Genomic DNA, 15,078 nt, shown 5'->3' on the forward strand with positions numbered 1-15,078 from the left:
AATCAAGGAGTTAGTTACTCATTAAGGGCAAATACGCTGATTTTAAAAGGCCAAGCTCTGATAACTGATGTAAAGTCAGAAACATGATACCCATTTAAAGGGGTGTTTTTATGGGGCACCTGGGTGGCTCAGTCATTAAGCGTCTGCCTTCTGCTAAGGTCATGATCCCAGAGTCCTGGGATCGAGCCCCGCATCAAGCTCCCTGCTTGGCGGGAAGCCTGCTTCTCCCTTTTCTGCTCCCCCTGCTTGTGTTCCCTCTCTCGCTGTGTCACTCTCTGTCAAATACATGAATAAAATCTTCAAAAAAAAGGGGGGGGGGTGTTTTTATGTGGTTTAAATTTGGGCTTTTAAGCCCTCCTTAATGTGAAATACCAGAAGAAGCCCATTATTTCTCCCCTGTAGGCTTTGATCTTTCACCTTGAATTTGTTATGTCTAGTCTTTATATTTTATTGTATCTGTAAAATAGAAGCATACACAGCATTTCCTTCAAAACTTAAATCATTCGAAACTTTATCTAATTGCTCCCTTTGAAACACCAAACTGCCAAGACCACTTTGAGCCCTGACACCCTGTTCTCTGGCATAGCAGCCATTTCCAGTGTTCCTTGAACCACATCTTTCTGCTAAAAGTATCATTGAAAATTAGTCCTGGTTATAAGCAAACCACTAACTTCCTTGTATCCCCCCAATTTCTAGGCATGATCCAGGGAAGTTTATATTTAATTATTGATGATCTTTTTAAATGAACAATCCCCTATCATGTGAGTCCCTCAGACCCATTGCTTAATTCAAATATGTAATCGAGCAACTTGCATGCTTTTTATTAAAGTAAGTTCAAATTAACAGGAAGAACTAGGCAAAGATTTGGGTGGCTTTGACTTTGAAGCAATTAATGTCTATACCTCAAGTTCCTCAGCACTAAATAATGCTCAATAGGCAGTTTTATTTGCACAAAGTGGGCTTTCAGTAAACAAAGCCATTGCAGCAATAAGGCAATGTTAACCTAATCCTCAGAATTTGTTTCCAGATAGACTTAAATAAAGGCATGAGTAGAAATAATTTAAGCAAAATTTGGCTTCAGTAAGATACAAGAAGATAGGCTTTTTTAAAGGATAAAATGGCTAGACAATTTGGCCTACTGAATATTTCCCCAGTCAGAAAACAAAATTTTATTTATAAGTATATGCTGTTATAAGGGCCCCTGGCTGGCTCATTTTGTGGAGCATGTGACTCTTGATCTTGGGGTCATGAGTTCAAGCCCTATGTTGGGCGTAGAGCTTACTTTAAAACACACACACACACACACACACACACACAAGTATGTGGTGTTATAGATCTATGAATTGGTTGAAACTCTTTCAGTTGCAGAGAATAGAAATGCAACTCAAACTAACTTGAACAAAAATAAAATTTATTGTGGGGCGCCTGGGTGGTGTCCGACTCTTGATTTTGGCTCGGGTCATGATCTCAGGGTCATAAGATTGAGCCCCACATCGGCCTCTGTGCTGGATGTGGAGCCCACTTGAGATTCATTCTCTCTCTCTCTCTCCCTCCCCCACCCCCGCCGCCTCATCTCTGTCTCTCTCATAAAAAGAAAAAATAAAATTTATTGGCTCGTGTAGCTAGGGAGTTCAGAAATGCATCTAGCTTTAGCAATGACTAGATCCAGCTGCTAATATTATTTAATTAGAACTGTCCCTTCCCATCCTTCTATATCTCTCCTCATTATTCTTTCTTGTGTGTTGTCTTTACTTTTAGGCAGGATCTTGCCCTGTGGTAGCCGAAATGACCTCCTCAAACACCTCACAGCTAGCAACCCCTAAGCAAAAAGAGAGTATTTGTCCTGATTTTTTAAATAAAAACCCCAGGGAAGATTTTAATTGACCTGGTAGGGGCTGGTATGCCCGTTCCTGAACCAAGGAGATGGGGTTAGGGGTACTCTGCCAGCCAGGGCCACTGCCTTGCCCACATTTGTGCTGTGCCGCCTGAGTTAGCACCTAGTCAGTGTTAGTCATTTCATTGTTATCTCAAATTGTGTATGTTCAGAACAGAACTCTAATTTCTCTTCCTTTCCAAAGACTTCCACCAGACTTCCCCATTTCAGTAAGTGACACCGTCATTCCCTAAATTGTTCAAGCCAGACAACTGTATTCCTGTTTCCTCTTCATGACATGGATACTACAAATTATGATACATATATATCATATAAATTATGTGCATATATACATATATCTGTGTATGTGAGTATATCTGACTCAGGATCTTAAGGTAAAAGTGATCTTAGAGATTATCTAGTCTCTCTCACTTATAAACCCAGAGAAGGAGTTGCCTAGTGACTTGACCCCAGTTGTGCTGACTTCAGTCTAGGAATATCTCTTACCACATTGCCTCTTATGTATTCAGACATGTGCATTTATACGTAGACAAGCAAGGAAAATATTTTTCTGACAATAGAAACCCCTTTTTAATAGGGGGAAAAAAAAAACTAATGTCTCTCTCAGCAGGCTTTCTCATTAAGAATCATCATTGGGGTGCCTGGGTGGCACAGTCACTTAAGTATCTGACTCTTGATTTCAGCTCAGGTCATGATCTCAGGGTCATGAGCTTGAGCCCCGAGTTGGGCTCTGTGCTCAGTGCGGAGTCTGCTTGAGATTCTTCCTCTTCCTCTCCATCTGCCCCTCCCCCTGCTCATGCTCACTCACTCAGTCTCTCAAATAAATAAATAAAATCTTTAAATTAAAGAGAATGGGATCTAAGCTTTATCTTAGCTCATTCAGTTCCTAATCCAAAATAGGTATTTTTAATGTTTGAAACTTATTCCCTAATTTACTGCTTAATAAGTGGTGTTTTTAATATGATGTTTTGTTCTGACATACACACTTTCCTTTCTTCATTTTTTTTTCTTTTCTGAAATCTTTATCGTTTCCTTTCTGTTCACTTAATCCCTTTTAGTTCATTTTTCCTATAAATGGAAGTTTTTATTTTTGAATGATACTAGTAAAAAAAAGACCACCAATTTCTCAACAGAGCATATTAGTGACAGCCTTTTGTGAACCTTCTGTCTTAAAAAATAATTATTTGCGGGGTGCCTGGGTGGCTCAGTCGTTAAGCGTCTGCCTTTGGCTCAGGTCATGATCCCAGGGTCCTGGGATCGAGCCCCTCATTGGGCTCTCTGCTCAGCGGGAAGCCTGCTTATCCCTCTCCCACTCCCCCTGCTTGTGTTCCCTCTCTCACTGTGTCTCTCTCTGTCAAATAAATAAATAAAAATTAAAAATAAATAAAATTTTTAAAAAAATAATTATTTGCTAATTAATGATGTTAGAACCTGATTTATTGTTATGCTTTAGGATATGAAATGTCATACTAAAATAAATTAACTATTTGTATTGAATGTAAATGGATGAAATTTAAACATATGAAATTTTAATACTTACCTGTAGAAGATTTTAATAATAGATCTACTACCAAGTTTAATATAGGATAGTAACATTTCCTCCTTTAACTTATATGCTTTGTTTCACCTTTTTTACCATATTTCTAAATGTGGTAAAATTTGAGGTGAATTTACTAACATAACCAATTGAGTCCAGATTTCACATGAAATATTATGTAGATAAAAGCAATATTTTTAACATAAGCACCAGATAAAGAAAATTGGGCATTTATTTATATACAAAGTTTACATAGAATTTTTTTTAAAGATTTTATTTATTTATTTGAGAGAGAACACAAGCAGGGGGAGAGGCAGAGGGAGAGGGAGAAACAGACTCCCTCTAAGTGCAGAGCCTTAAGTGGGCTATCCCAGGACCCTGTGATCATGACCTGAGCTCAAGTCAGACGCTTAACCGACTGAGCCACCCAGGCGCCCCAGAATTTTTAATTAAGCAGTAGGCCACAAAATTTATATTTAATCTGAAAAATGTCATTGGTTATAAAATCTTCCCTACCTTCCAGCATCCTTTGATTTGAAGAAAGGTTAAAGTAAGTTTTAAGCTTATTAACTGCCTTCTGATTTCTTTATTTAGTCCCTGAACAAGTTAGGAGGACTTGTTTTTAGGCTTGCCATCCTTATGGAAATTATCTCAGGAAAGATAATTTTCTTTGCACTGGTCTCAGCACTAGAGAAAGCATGACTCTGTGGATTAAGATAAGTGTTCATAAGTGTTCACAGCATCCCAGTTTCTCTATCTCACAGGAGAATTGAGATACCAGAGGATAAGCCTGTTGGCAGAAAACCTTGTACTGTCATTTCTGTATTGCAGCTTTACAGAGGCATTCCTTCTAGAATGTCCCAAGATAGATATTCTAATTCCATCATATTTTCCAGTACATAGGGGCCGATACACAGAGCTAGCCACTATTTATTGGAAATGTTACCATCATCATTTGGTAATAAAAAATGGTGTTTTCTTTTTTTAATGTCATATTCTATACGGACTTTGTTATGGAATTTATTTTACTTTCCAGTTTCCCAAAAACTTTATTATTATTAACATATAATGTATTATTTGTTTTAGGGGTACAGGTCTGTGATTCATCAGTCTTACACAACACAGAGCTCCCCACAACACATGCCCTCCCCAGTGTCCATCACCCAGCCACCCCTTCCCCCCCACCCCCCTCCAGCAACCCTCAGTTTGTTTCCTGAGATTAAGAGTCTCTTATGGTTTGTCTCCCTCTCTCGTTTCGTCTTGTTTCATTTTTTCCTCTCTTCCCCTATGATCCTCTACCTTGTTTCTCAAATTCCACATATCAGTGAGATCATATAATTGTCTATATCTGATTGAGTTAAAATGGTGTTATCTTAATTTGTTGTTATGAGCTAGGTAGGTCTCCCCCCCACCACCCGCACCAATTTAAAATCTTTATTTTCAGGGGCACCTGGTGGCTCAGTCAGTTAAGCTCAAATAAATAAATAAATAAAATCTTTTTTAAAAAATAAAATAAAATCTGTATTTTCAGTTATTGTTACTGTATTACAGTTCATAGGATTTTAGTACATTCACAGAGATGTATGACCATCACCACAATCAATTTTAGAACATTTTCTTCACCTCAGAAAGAAACCCCATACCTATTAGCAGTCACTTCCCTTTCTCCCACCCCTACCCTAAGTGAATACTAATTTTATTTTCTATCCATGTAGATTTGCCTACTCTGGACATTTCATATACATGGAATCATATACTATGTGATATCTTATGACTGGCTTCTTCATCTAGGCATAATATTTTCAGATGTCATCCCAGTGTGGCACGTATAAGTGTTTTGTTGCTTTTTATTGCCAACTAGTATACTGTTACAGAGAGATATACAACATTTTGTTTATCCATTCACTCATGGATAGACATTTGAGTTGTTTCTGCTTTTTGGCTATTATGAATAAAGCTGCTGTAAACATTCATGTACAAGTTTTTATGTGAGCATAGGTTGTTTTTTTTCTGTTGGGAGTGGAATTGCTGAGTCACTTCATAACTCTGTTTAACCTGAGGAACTAACTGCCAGATTGTCATCAATCCTTTTTTAATCCTTAGCCAGCAAAAACTTTTATCTGTTGTTGTCCTAAGGTAAAACTTTACTCTCTATTCCAAATATTTTAAGGATGAATAATATCTCAGCATTGGGAGTGCTAGCTAATTTACAGAAAATTCTCTGTTAGTAAAATATATACCTAAGGTCTCTTTCCTTGCCATATTATTAGTCAAATGGACTAATAATAACTATGCCAATTGATATCTTCTTATTTTTGTACATTTGAAAGTATACTTCACACCAAATGCACTAATAGATAGTTGCCATGGTTCTAAATGCAAGAATTCATATTTAAATTTTTTTTTCACTTTTTCTATTTTATTTTTTATTTCTTAAAAGATTTATTTATTTGACAGAGAGCACAAGTAGGCAGAGTAACAGGCAGAGGGAGAGGGAGAAACAGGCTCCCCACTGAGCAGGGAGCCCGACGCGGGGCTCGATCCCAGGACCCCGGGATCATGACCTGAGCCGAAGGTAGCCGCTTAACCGACTGAGCCACCCAGGCGCCCCTCTATTTTATTTTTTATTTAAATGCAATTTAATTAACATATACTGTATTATTAGTTTCAGAGGTAGAATTCAGTGATTCATCAGTTGCATACAACACCCAGTGCTCATTACTTCGAGTGCCCTCCTTAATGCCCATCACCCAATTACCCCATCCCCTCACCCACCTCCCCTCCAGCAACCCTGTTTGTTCCCTATAATTAAGAGTCTCTTATGGTTTGCCTCCCTCTCTGTTTTTTGTCTTATTTTATTTTTCCTTCCCTTCCCCTATGTTCATCTGTTTTGTTTCTTAAATTCCACATATTTAAATTTCAAAAGGAATTTTAGTTTTTGCTACTTGGTTACATTTTGAATATTTCTGATTGTATTTTCCTAATTATAACAGTTTCAACATTAGCTATATATGTATACACTTTTCCCAGTTGAAAGCCATCATATCTCAGCCTTGGAATATCTTGCAGTATTCCAAAGTTAAGTTATGTTTAGCATACAAATAAACAAATACAGGGTTTTTTAAAAAAGATTTTATGTGTTTATTTGAGAGAGTGAGAGAGAGCGATCACAAGCAGAGGGGAGGGGTGGAGGGAGAAGCGGACTCCCTGCCGAGCAGGTGCCTGATGTAGGGCTCAGTCCCAGGGTCCTGAGATCATGACCTGAGCCAAAAAAAAAAATACAGTTTAGAAAGCACATCTTTAAACAAATAGTTAAATTAAAAGTTTTGGCCCAAAGGAGGTAAACTTTGTTCATCTGATATTTGCAAACAGGAATCATTTGCCAGTGTTAGGCAGATAAAGTGTTAATAAGAGTGAGATGATTTACCAGCACACAAATATTCATGCAATAATAAATTGCTTTTCCAGAATTTGGATTAAGCCATAAGATAGGGCTTGTGCCTCGACCACTTCATTACCCATTGTCTCTGCTTCTCAGAGTTTTACATGGGGAGGAATGCAGCCTGTGTGAGCGGAAGACGGATGGGGAGTGGGGTCTAGTAGGAAGGTGGGGGTGAAACCAGAAGGAAAAGAGAATAAAAATACGAACATGGCCCATGTCCCAGAGAATCCCCAACGTCCCCTTCCCTATCCTGTTTGCAGTTTTCTCTATCTAAAGGAGTAAGAACATATGTTGCCTCTGTTAACAGCTTATGCCTAATGTGTAGTTTGTTTTTTTAATGAAAGAATTTTGTGCCTTGGAGCCACTAACATCTTTATCAAGAAGTCCTCTGTTTTAATCACACAGATCGCTTGAAATGATACTTTGAAATTACACAGAACTGATAATGCCCCTCTTTTTTTTTTTTTGGTACTATTAATTGGATTTTTATTCTTATGTTAATCCCCATACATTACATCATTAGTTTTAGATGAAGTGTTCCATGATTCATTGTTTGTGCATAACACCCAGTGCTCCATGCAGAATGTGCCCTCCTCAATACCCACCACCAGGCTAACCCATCCTCCCACCCCCCTCCCCTCTAGAACCCTCAGTTTGTTTTTCAGAGTCCATCGTCTCTCACGGTTCGTCTACCCCTCCGATTTCCCCCGCTTCATTCTTCCCCTCCTCCTATCTTCTTCTTCTTTTTATTTTTTAACATATATTGTTTTATTTGTTTCAGAGGTGCAGATCTGTGATTCAACACAGTGCTCACCATAGCACATACCTCCCCAATGTCTATCACCCAGCCACCCCATCCCTCCCACCCCCCACCACTCTAGCAACCCTGAGTTTGTTTCCTGAGATTAAGAATTCCTCGTATCACTGAGGTCATATGATACATGTCTTTCTGTGATTGACTTATTTCGCTCAGCATAATACCCTCCAGTTCCATCCATGTCGTTGAAAATGGCAAGATCTCATTCCTTTTGATGGCTACATAATATTCCATTGTATATATATACCACATCTTCTTTATCCATTCATCTGTCGATGGACATCTTGGCTCTTTCCACAGTTTGGCTGTTGTGGACATTGCTGCTATAAACATCGGGGTACGCGTACCCCTTTGGATCCCTACATTTGTATCTTTGGGGTAAATACCCAGTAGTGCAATTGCTGGATTGTATGGTAGCTCTATTTTCAACTTTTTGAGGAACCTCCACACTGTTTTCTGATAATGCCCCTCTTGCCTTGTTGGATCACTTTATAAAAAGCATATAGTGACTTCCTTTAGTGACTGGCATTAACCAGTGCCATCTTTGGTATAGATTGCATATTGTCTATTCAGTCCAACCTCTCTGGGGAGATTTTGTGACTAGACATTTAACAGGGTCATATTATTTGCTCACCTAAAGCATTAATAGTTGGTGATCAGCTCTTTGTCAAAGGTACATGTTTTTTACCAATTTCTAGGAATTTAGATACAGTTAGTTCATTATTATATACATAACACTTAACCGAAATTCCTGGTTTGGGAATTGGTTGGCAGAGCAGTAGAGGAAAAGATGATATGAGAAATGGTGGGGGTGGACGGAAAGGGTGGGTGGGGGGAGGAGAAAGAGAAAGACTGCAGTAGTAGGCTACTGTGCCTTGTGACTCTACGTAGGTTTGTCGTGATTTGGGGGAGGGTAGGAATTTGATCTGTGGATTTCTGGCTTTTGGGCCACCACAGTGTTATCTTGACCCACAAATATGCAAATCACATCCTAATCACTTGACCTCTTTGGTCCAGTATTTGCTTTGCCTTTTCCTTCCAAGGAAGCTGTTACGCTCTATCCCTTTTTTCTCTGCAATTCAGACATACTCTCCCACACATCCCTTTGACGAAGGGTTGCTGGACCTGAGCCAGTTTATTATTTCAGATCTTGTTCTGCAGCACTGCACATAGCAGTAATGAGAAATCTCTCCAATCCTGTGTCACATAAAGTGATCTACCGAGGTCTAGAATCCTTTGTTTAAAATGCAGGTGGTCAGGCAAAAGATTAAATTGGAAAGTCATTGTTTAGTAGGAGAGGAGAAGAACTAGTATCTCCTGATCTCCGCACAGAATTGCCATTCAATTCAAAGGATCAAATACACATCCTCAAAACCTAAGATCATGACTGCAGCTGGCTTAAATGCCCCTTCTCAGTGCTCCCATGATATCCTGTATATATATGTCCTTACTTCTGCGCTTGAGTTTGTGATTGCCGGCTTCTGTGCCTTTGCCTCCCCGCTCACACACCCTACTCTTAAATCATGAACTCTTGAGGATGAAGACTGACTGTGCTGCCACTCTGTCTGGCCCGTAGTAGGTTCTAAAATAAATATTTCTAGAGTATATGAATTTTTATAGAAGGAAAGTTAGATTGCCAATTGATCTTCAATCCTGTTAGAATATTTAAAATTTCCCCCTCAGATGGCTTTGTTCCCAACAATATTTTACCACTATAATAAGATTTTTAATAATAAATATCATTCAGATAATACAATTTAATCAGTCAACTTGTATTTCTCATTGCCCTGTAAGTTAATTAGAGCCTGAGTTCTAAAAATGAAAAGAACTAGAGTTTAGTCCTATGGACCTTCTAAGTGATCTTACCTCAAACACCTCCCCCACTAAATCCTCTTAGTTCTCTTGTTTACTCTTAAGCATACCCTATTTATTCAGTGTAAGTGCACTGAGACTCTGATGTACAGGCAGCCACTGTAATAGGAGCACATGGTTTGATGGGAGAGAGGCATGTGAGTCAAGGGTTATAGTGTAGTATGAGGGCTATCACTGAAGTACATAGAGTGTGAAATGTAGATCTAAGAGGTGGGACTGTTAGGGAAAGGTGGTCCGAGAGAGTGACATTCGTGCAGAGTCTTCAAGGATGAAGAGTTCAGATTTGAGGTAAGGGGATAAGCATGACAGGGAAAGGGAATAGCATATGGAGAAAACTAGAAGCGTGTAGACACAGAAGTGACAAGTATATGTTCAGGGAATTCTTAGAAGTTGAGGCCAAAGAGAAAAGGCAGGCCTGCATGGATGCCTGTGAAGGAGTATGGAATTTAACCTGTAGGCCAAAGGGGAAGTCATTAAAAAATTTTCAACAGGTTAAATGTCTGCTTTCAGCTCAGGTCACAATCCCAGGGTCCTGGGAATGAGCCCCGTGTCAGGCTCCCTGCTCAGCGGGGAGTTTGCTTCTCCTTCTGCCTCTGCCCTTACCCCCACTTGTGCACATGCTCTCTCTCTCTCTCAAATAAATTAAATCTTTAAAAAAAATTTTTTTTTCAACAGAGGAATGACATGGTCTCACTGTTCCCTACCTGTGTCTTTCCTTCAGGGACTTTTGTGACCTGTGTTACCCTATCATTACTATTACTTTCTCTACTAATGAGTTGTGCCAAATTAATTCATTTGGTTAGAGTAAAATGACTTTAGGTTGCAGTTTAGAACATTCTAAAACTCCAGAAATGTCCCCTTCCCCACCTTCCACCAAAAAAAAAAAAAGAATTCTGTACCATGGCTAGATACTGTGACCCTAATCCCATCTCGTTACCTGACAAACTGACAGACTGAATATCTCATTCTGTTCTTATTCTTGAAAAGGAAATAAAGAGTGACTTTTCATTAAGAAAACAAAATATTCCATAGCCTTATATTAATTTAACAAAATGAGTGTGGACTATACATGAAAGCAACTGAATTTGTACACTTGAGACTTCACTATCTTGTGTTTAACCCTTTTGAGGCTTTTCGTGTTTTGTATCTGGCTTCCGAATGGGCACGCTAGACTTGGACCCCAGAGAGCTCCTGTCTCACAACCACAGCACTCCCAGCGATTGCTCTTTTCAGTTTTGACCCAGAGCAATGCAGCCAGTTGTTCGATTGTTTGTGTGCAGGTTCGTAGCCAGCCTCACAATAAATCATCCTTTGGAATTTTACAAAGATGTCATTCTTGGCATCTAAGCTGAAAACCCTTTGTGTCCAGAACATCATTTTCCCTTTATGAATACTGTTTAATTAGAAAGTAGCTTATGAACAGTGTCTCATTTTAAAAATGTGATTTGAAGTAGCAGATAGCAGATGTGCATATTACCTGGATGGCTTGAGCCTTTATGCTTACTCATTGGCACAGATCCCTTAGTGAGGGCAACTGCAGAAAGTGTGGGAGGCAAGCAGCCTTCTTCCTGGGGAAACCCAGGCCTCATTTGATTCGTTGCTGCCACCTGCTGGGCCGTGGCTCCTGGAATGGGAAGCTAAGCCATCCAGGGCCATGTAGTTCCAGTGTTAATCAGCTGTTGTGTCTAGGTGAAAACCCACCCCTAAATGAAAGGATTTAAACAGTAGAGCATTATACCAGTCAGTGTAAGGTGGTATTCGATTGTGTTCGTTAACACAGAATCCCCAGCAGTTGTGAGGCTCATAGAGCTAAGCAACACTTCGAGGACTCAAGATCCTAGAGTGTTAGAGCTGGATGAACCTTAAAGCAAATGCGTTGGAGCTTTAGTGTAGTTAAATCAGAGTCTCTTAGAGGCTTGTGAAAATGCAGATTCCCAGGCCTGGCCCCAGAGATTTTGATTCACTAGGCCTAAGATGAGAGGTTTATTTAACAAGTTTCCCATGAGGTTCTAGGGCAAGTAGTCCAGCCCCAGGAAGAGCACTGCCTTAAATATTATTTCTGTAAGAGCTTCTCAACCATTTTTCTAATCAGTGCCTCATTTCAATAAATAAAAAAATGTTACATCTCCTTTACATATTACATATTTACATATTATAATCTCCATTACATCAACAGGGTGAGTCACTAGTACTTTAACTGGTTCTCTGAAGCATATACACAAAATATTACTAGATTGGTTCTGCAGGGGAAAAAACACTTTTTTTAAAAAGATTTTATTGGGGCGCCTGGGTGGCTCAGTCGTTAAGCGTCTGCCTTCGGCTCAGGTCATGATCCCAGGGTCCTGGGATCAAGCCCCGCATCGGGCTCCCTGCTCGGCGGGGAGCCTGCTTCTCCCTCTCCCACTCCCCCTGCTTGTGTTCCTGCTCTCACTATCTCTCTCTCTCTGTCAAATAAATAAATAAAATCTTTAAAAAAAAAAAAAGATTTTATTTATTCATTTGAGAAAGAGTGCATAAGAGAGAGAGGGAGGACACAAGCAGGGGCAGGGGCAGATAGAGAGAAGCAGACTCCCCACTGAGCAGGAAGCCCAACCACAAGGATGCGGGGCTCAATCCCAGGACCCCGAGATCATGACCTGAGCCGAAGGCAGACACTTAACCGACTGAGCCACCCAGGAGCCCCAAAAAACACATAAATAATTAACTTTTCTCTCTATCGCCAAGAAGGAAGTACTGTAATTTAATGGGTTAATTTATAGTGGAATGCTTTTTGGCCTTGGGCATTGGCAAGTAAAGGTAGGGTTTGGTATTATATTTGTCCATAGCCATCATTTCCCTGAATATAGTAATCATTTGGTTAATGTGTATTGAATTTGGAGGGACCTAAAATGACATAAAACAGAGTTCTGCGCTATGTCATTGCTCACCTCTTTCCTCTGGAGGAGCCAACCATGAGAAAACTGGCAGGCCCCATGGATTTTAGTATGTCTTACTATCATTTCTTATTCCTTACCCTGTCTCTTGGCAAGCTTGGCCAAGATCAAAACAATACTAAAGATGAATAATAACCTTTCTTATTACACAGGAAAAACAAGTGGCCTGATAGCAAATTTGAAAAGTCACCTTAGAATTGAGAATTCTGGATGCCTGTCATGTGCTTGCTTTCTAGAACATCATCGTCCCAAAAATATTTGTTGTTTTTTTATATATGCTCCTGCTTCTGAAATGACTGGCTCTAATCCAAGAATAACCCTATCCAACCGTCAACTGAGTGAGGCCACTGAATTCAAGGGAAGATCACACGTGGTATACTGTGTCATCTTAGTGAACAGTGAGCACCAGTAACTTTCTAGTGTATTTTCCTCTAGACTTTTTTTTTAAGCTCTCGGGTCATTGGCATTCCAGACTTCCACTCCCTTTAATGCAAATGAGTGTATATTTAACACAGTTATCATGTACTGCATGTATAGAACCAAGAGGCAGTTTATTGAACATCTTTATAGAGAAATCTTGCTGAGCTTTCAAGATCATAATTTGTATTACTTGTGAGTGTGGTTTGGTGTATGGCTTTATTTTAAATTTTGTTTCACCTTCATAGTCTCATCTTGGGTTGTTTTTGTTTTGTTTTTAGGGGTACCTAAAGGAAATCTTGAAAGAAATTGGCGTTCAGAATGTAAAAGGGACCCACAAAAACACATGGGAGCTGAAGCCAGAGTATAGACATTATCAAGGAGAAGAAAAGAGTGATTAAGGAGACTCTTAACCAGCATGCTAACAGAACAACTAAAGGGTGATGAGCTGAAGAAGCACCACTGATACTCAAATACTTGAGTACCATCTGTTGTAGGGGTAAAATGACTGGAACTTTAATTTCCCTAGGTAAATTTTTTAAACAATAATTCTTGTAAAGTTACTCAAGTGTTTTTTTGAGGGAAAAAAATTTATTTATAGGCTTTCATTAAACTAGATTATTCAGAATGGGGTGAGGGGTTGGGGGGGTTAAGAAGGTTTTTCTTTTTATTGACTTTTAAATGTAAAACTAGGAAATGTTTTCTAAATGAGGACTCTCTGTCCTTGTTTTATCTCTGAGGATCTGAGGTGATACAAATCCAAAGTGAATGGCAAAGCAAGAAAAAAGTAGTCAACTACAGAAAGTCTTAAAAGGAATAAAAAGCCAAAGTTCCTTATTCTGAAATTGTCAAAGAACAAAGCTGTCTTTATTTATTTATTTTTACAGGTGATCATGTTTCATAGTTACACCCATTAATAAAGAAGAGAGCATTTATGTTTGTACCTAAGATAGCAGTTTTCATCATTAGCTTGCATATTTTACCCTAGTGTTAGTGACATGAAAAATGGAAAAAATCTTGGCCAATAAGTATCTCTTTTATTTGCTTTTATTTATTTTTTAAAAGATTTATTTAAGTAATCTCTACACCCAACACAGGACTCGAACTCACAACCCCGCAATCAAGAGTCACATGGTCTACCGACTGAGCCAACCTGGTGCCCCTCTTTAATTTTGCTTTTAAAAGAATTAGAAATTAAATATTTTTCCAGTAATTCAAGATATGTCTCCCCCGTCCAGATTATCAGCTTCTCAGAAACCAACTTTGCTCCAGAATTTTGCTGCATACTCAGCTGGCAGGTATTGACTCGCCTGACAAATGATGTTGACAAACTAACAGAGGTTGTAGGGGTGAGGCTGATATGTGTTAGGCGGGCACAGAAACAAGCATCCCCACAAGCAAGACCACCAAAACAAAAGAAGCTTTAACAAATTAAACACAAAAAGTGGCTTTTATTTGTTCATTTTGTCAGTTGCTTCTGTATGCTTGCAACCAAGAAGTAGCAAATGCCAAAAATTTAAGAAAATGTTATATAATTAAGGCAAATCAAGGAGAAACCTATCCATTGAGATAAATATTTTCCCGTATTATTTGATTTTCAGCAGGAGAACACCAGCATGCTGAGGTTGAGTACTACTGCATTGAGAAAATGTTTATCTTTGCATTCCCGCTGTGAAATAAAATTCTGGTGAGGGAGAGTGGTCTTATTCTACTTTGTTCTGGTGCAGGAACCAAATGTATCCCCCTTACCTTTCAGTTTCTGGCGGAGACTGAGTGTCAGGAAGCAGATGGATAATGGTGTGACAAATCTGTAGAGAACTGAGAATCTTGGATATCTGTCATGTGCTTGGTTCATAGCATATATCTTCCCCCCAAACCTTGTCTTTTTTTGATGTTTGGTCCTGCCCTGAAACAGACCTCTGTGTGCTCTCCCTCTGTCTTTAGTTTTTATGGTGACAGTGGCTGCCAGATTGAACTGTGTAGCTGCTAGCCGAGCTGTGTCTCCTCTGAGGCTCTGCTCTGGTATTTCTGCAGATCTGGTGTCTTCAGCTTAGTTTAGGTATCTTTTACCTCATCACACCTGACAGTATCTGCTCTAGTCTCTTCAACACTTGTTACCCATTCAGTGGCATAGCTAATCTAGGCGGTAGACTGGTACCATTCCTG

The 15,078-nt window shown here is 39.3% G+C and overlaps 1 protein-coding gene across 1 annotated transcript in view; it reads left to right on the forward strand.

Moving 5' to 3' along the window:
• The window catches only part of GTF2F2 (general transcription factor IIF subunit 2), a 148,429-nt gene extending 134,574 nt beyond the window's left edge, over positions 1-13,855 (forward strand). The window contains exon 8 of the mRNA XM_045869481.2: positions 13,194-13,855. Within this exon, the coding sequence (XP_045725437.1) occupies positions 13,194-13,313 (120 nt within the window). The 3' untranslated portion in view covers positions 13,314-13,855. The remainder of the gene's footprint in view (positions 1-13,193) is intronic.
• The last annotated feature ends 1,223 nt before the right edge of the window (positions 13,856-15,078 follow it).

The sequence above is a fragment of the Mirounga angustirostris genome, unplaced genomic scaffold (assembly GCF_029215605.1).
Source record: "Mirounga angustirostris isolate CCGP_5_RB_7025 unplaced genomic scaffold, mMirAng1.0.hap1 SCAF_3, whole genome shotgun sequence".
NCBI classification, from domain to species: Eukaryota; Metazoa; Chordata; class Mammalia; order Carnivora; family Phocidae; genus Mirounga; species Mirounga angustirostris.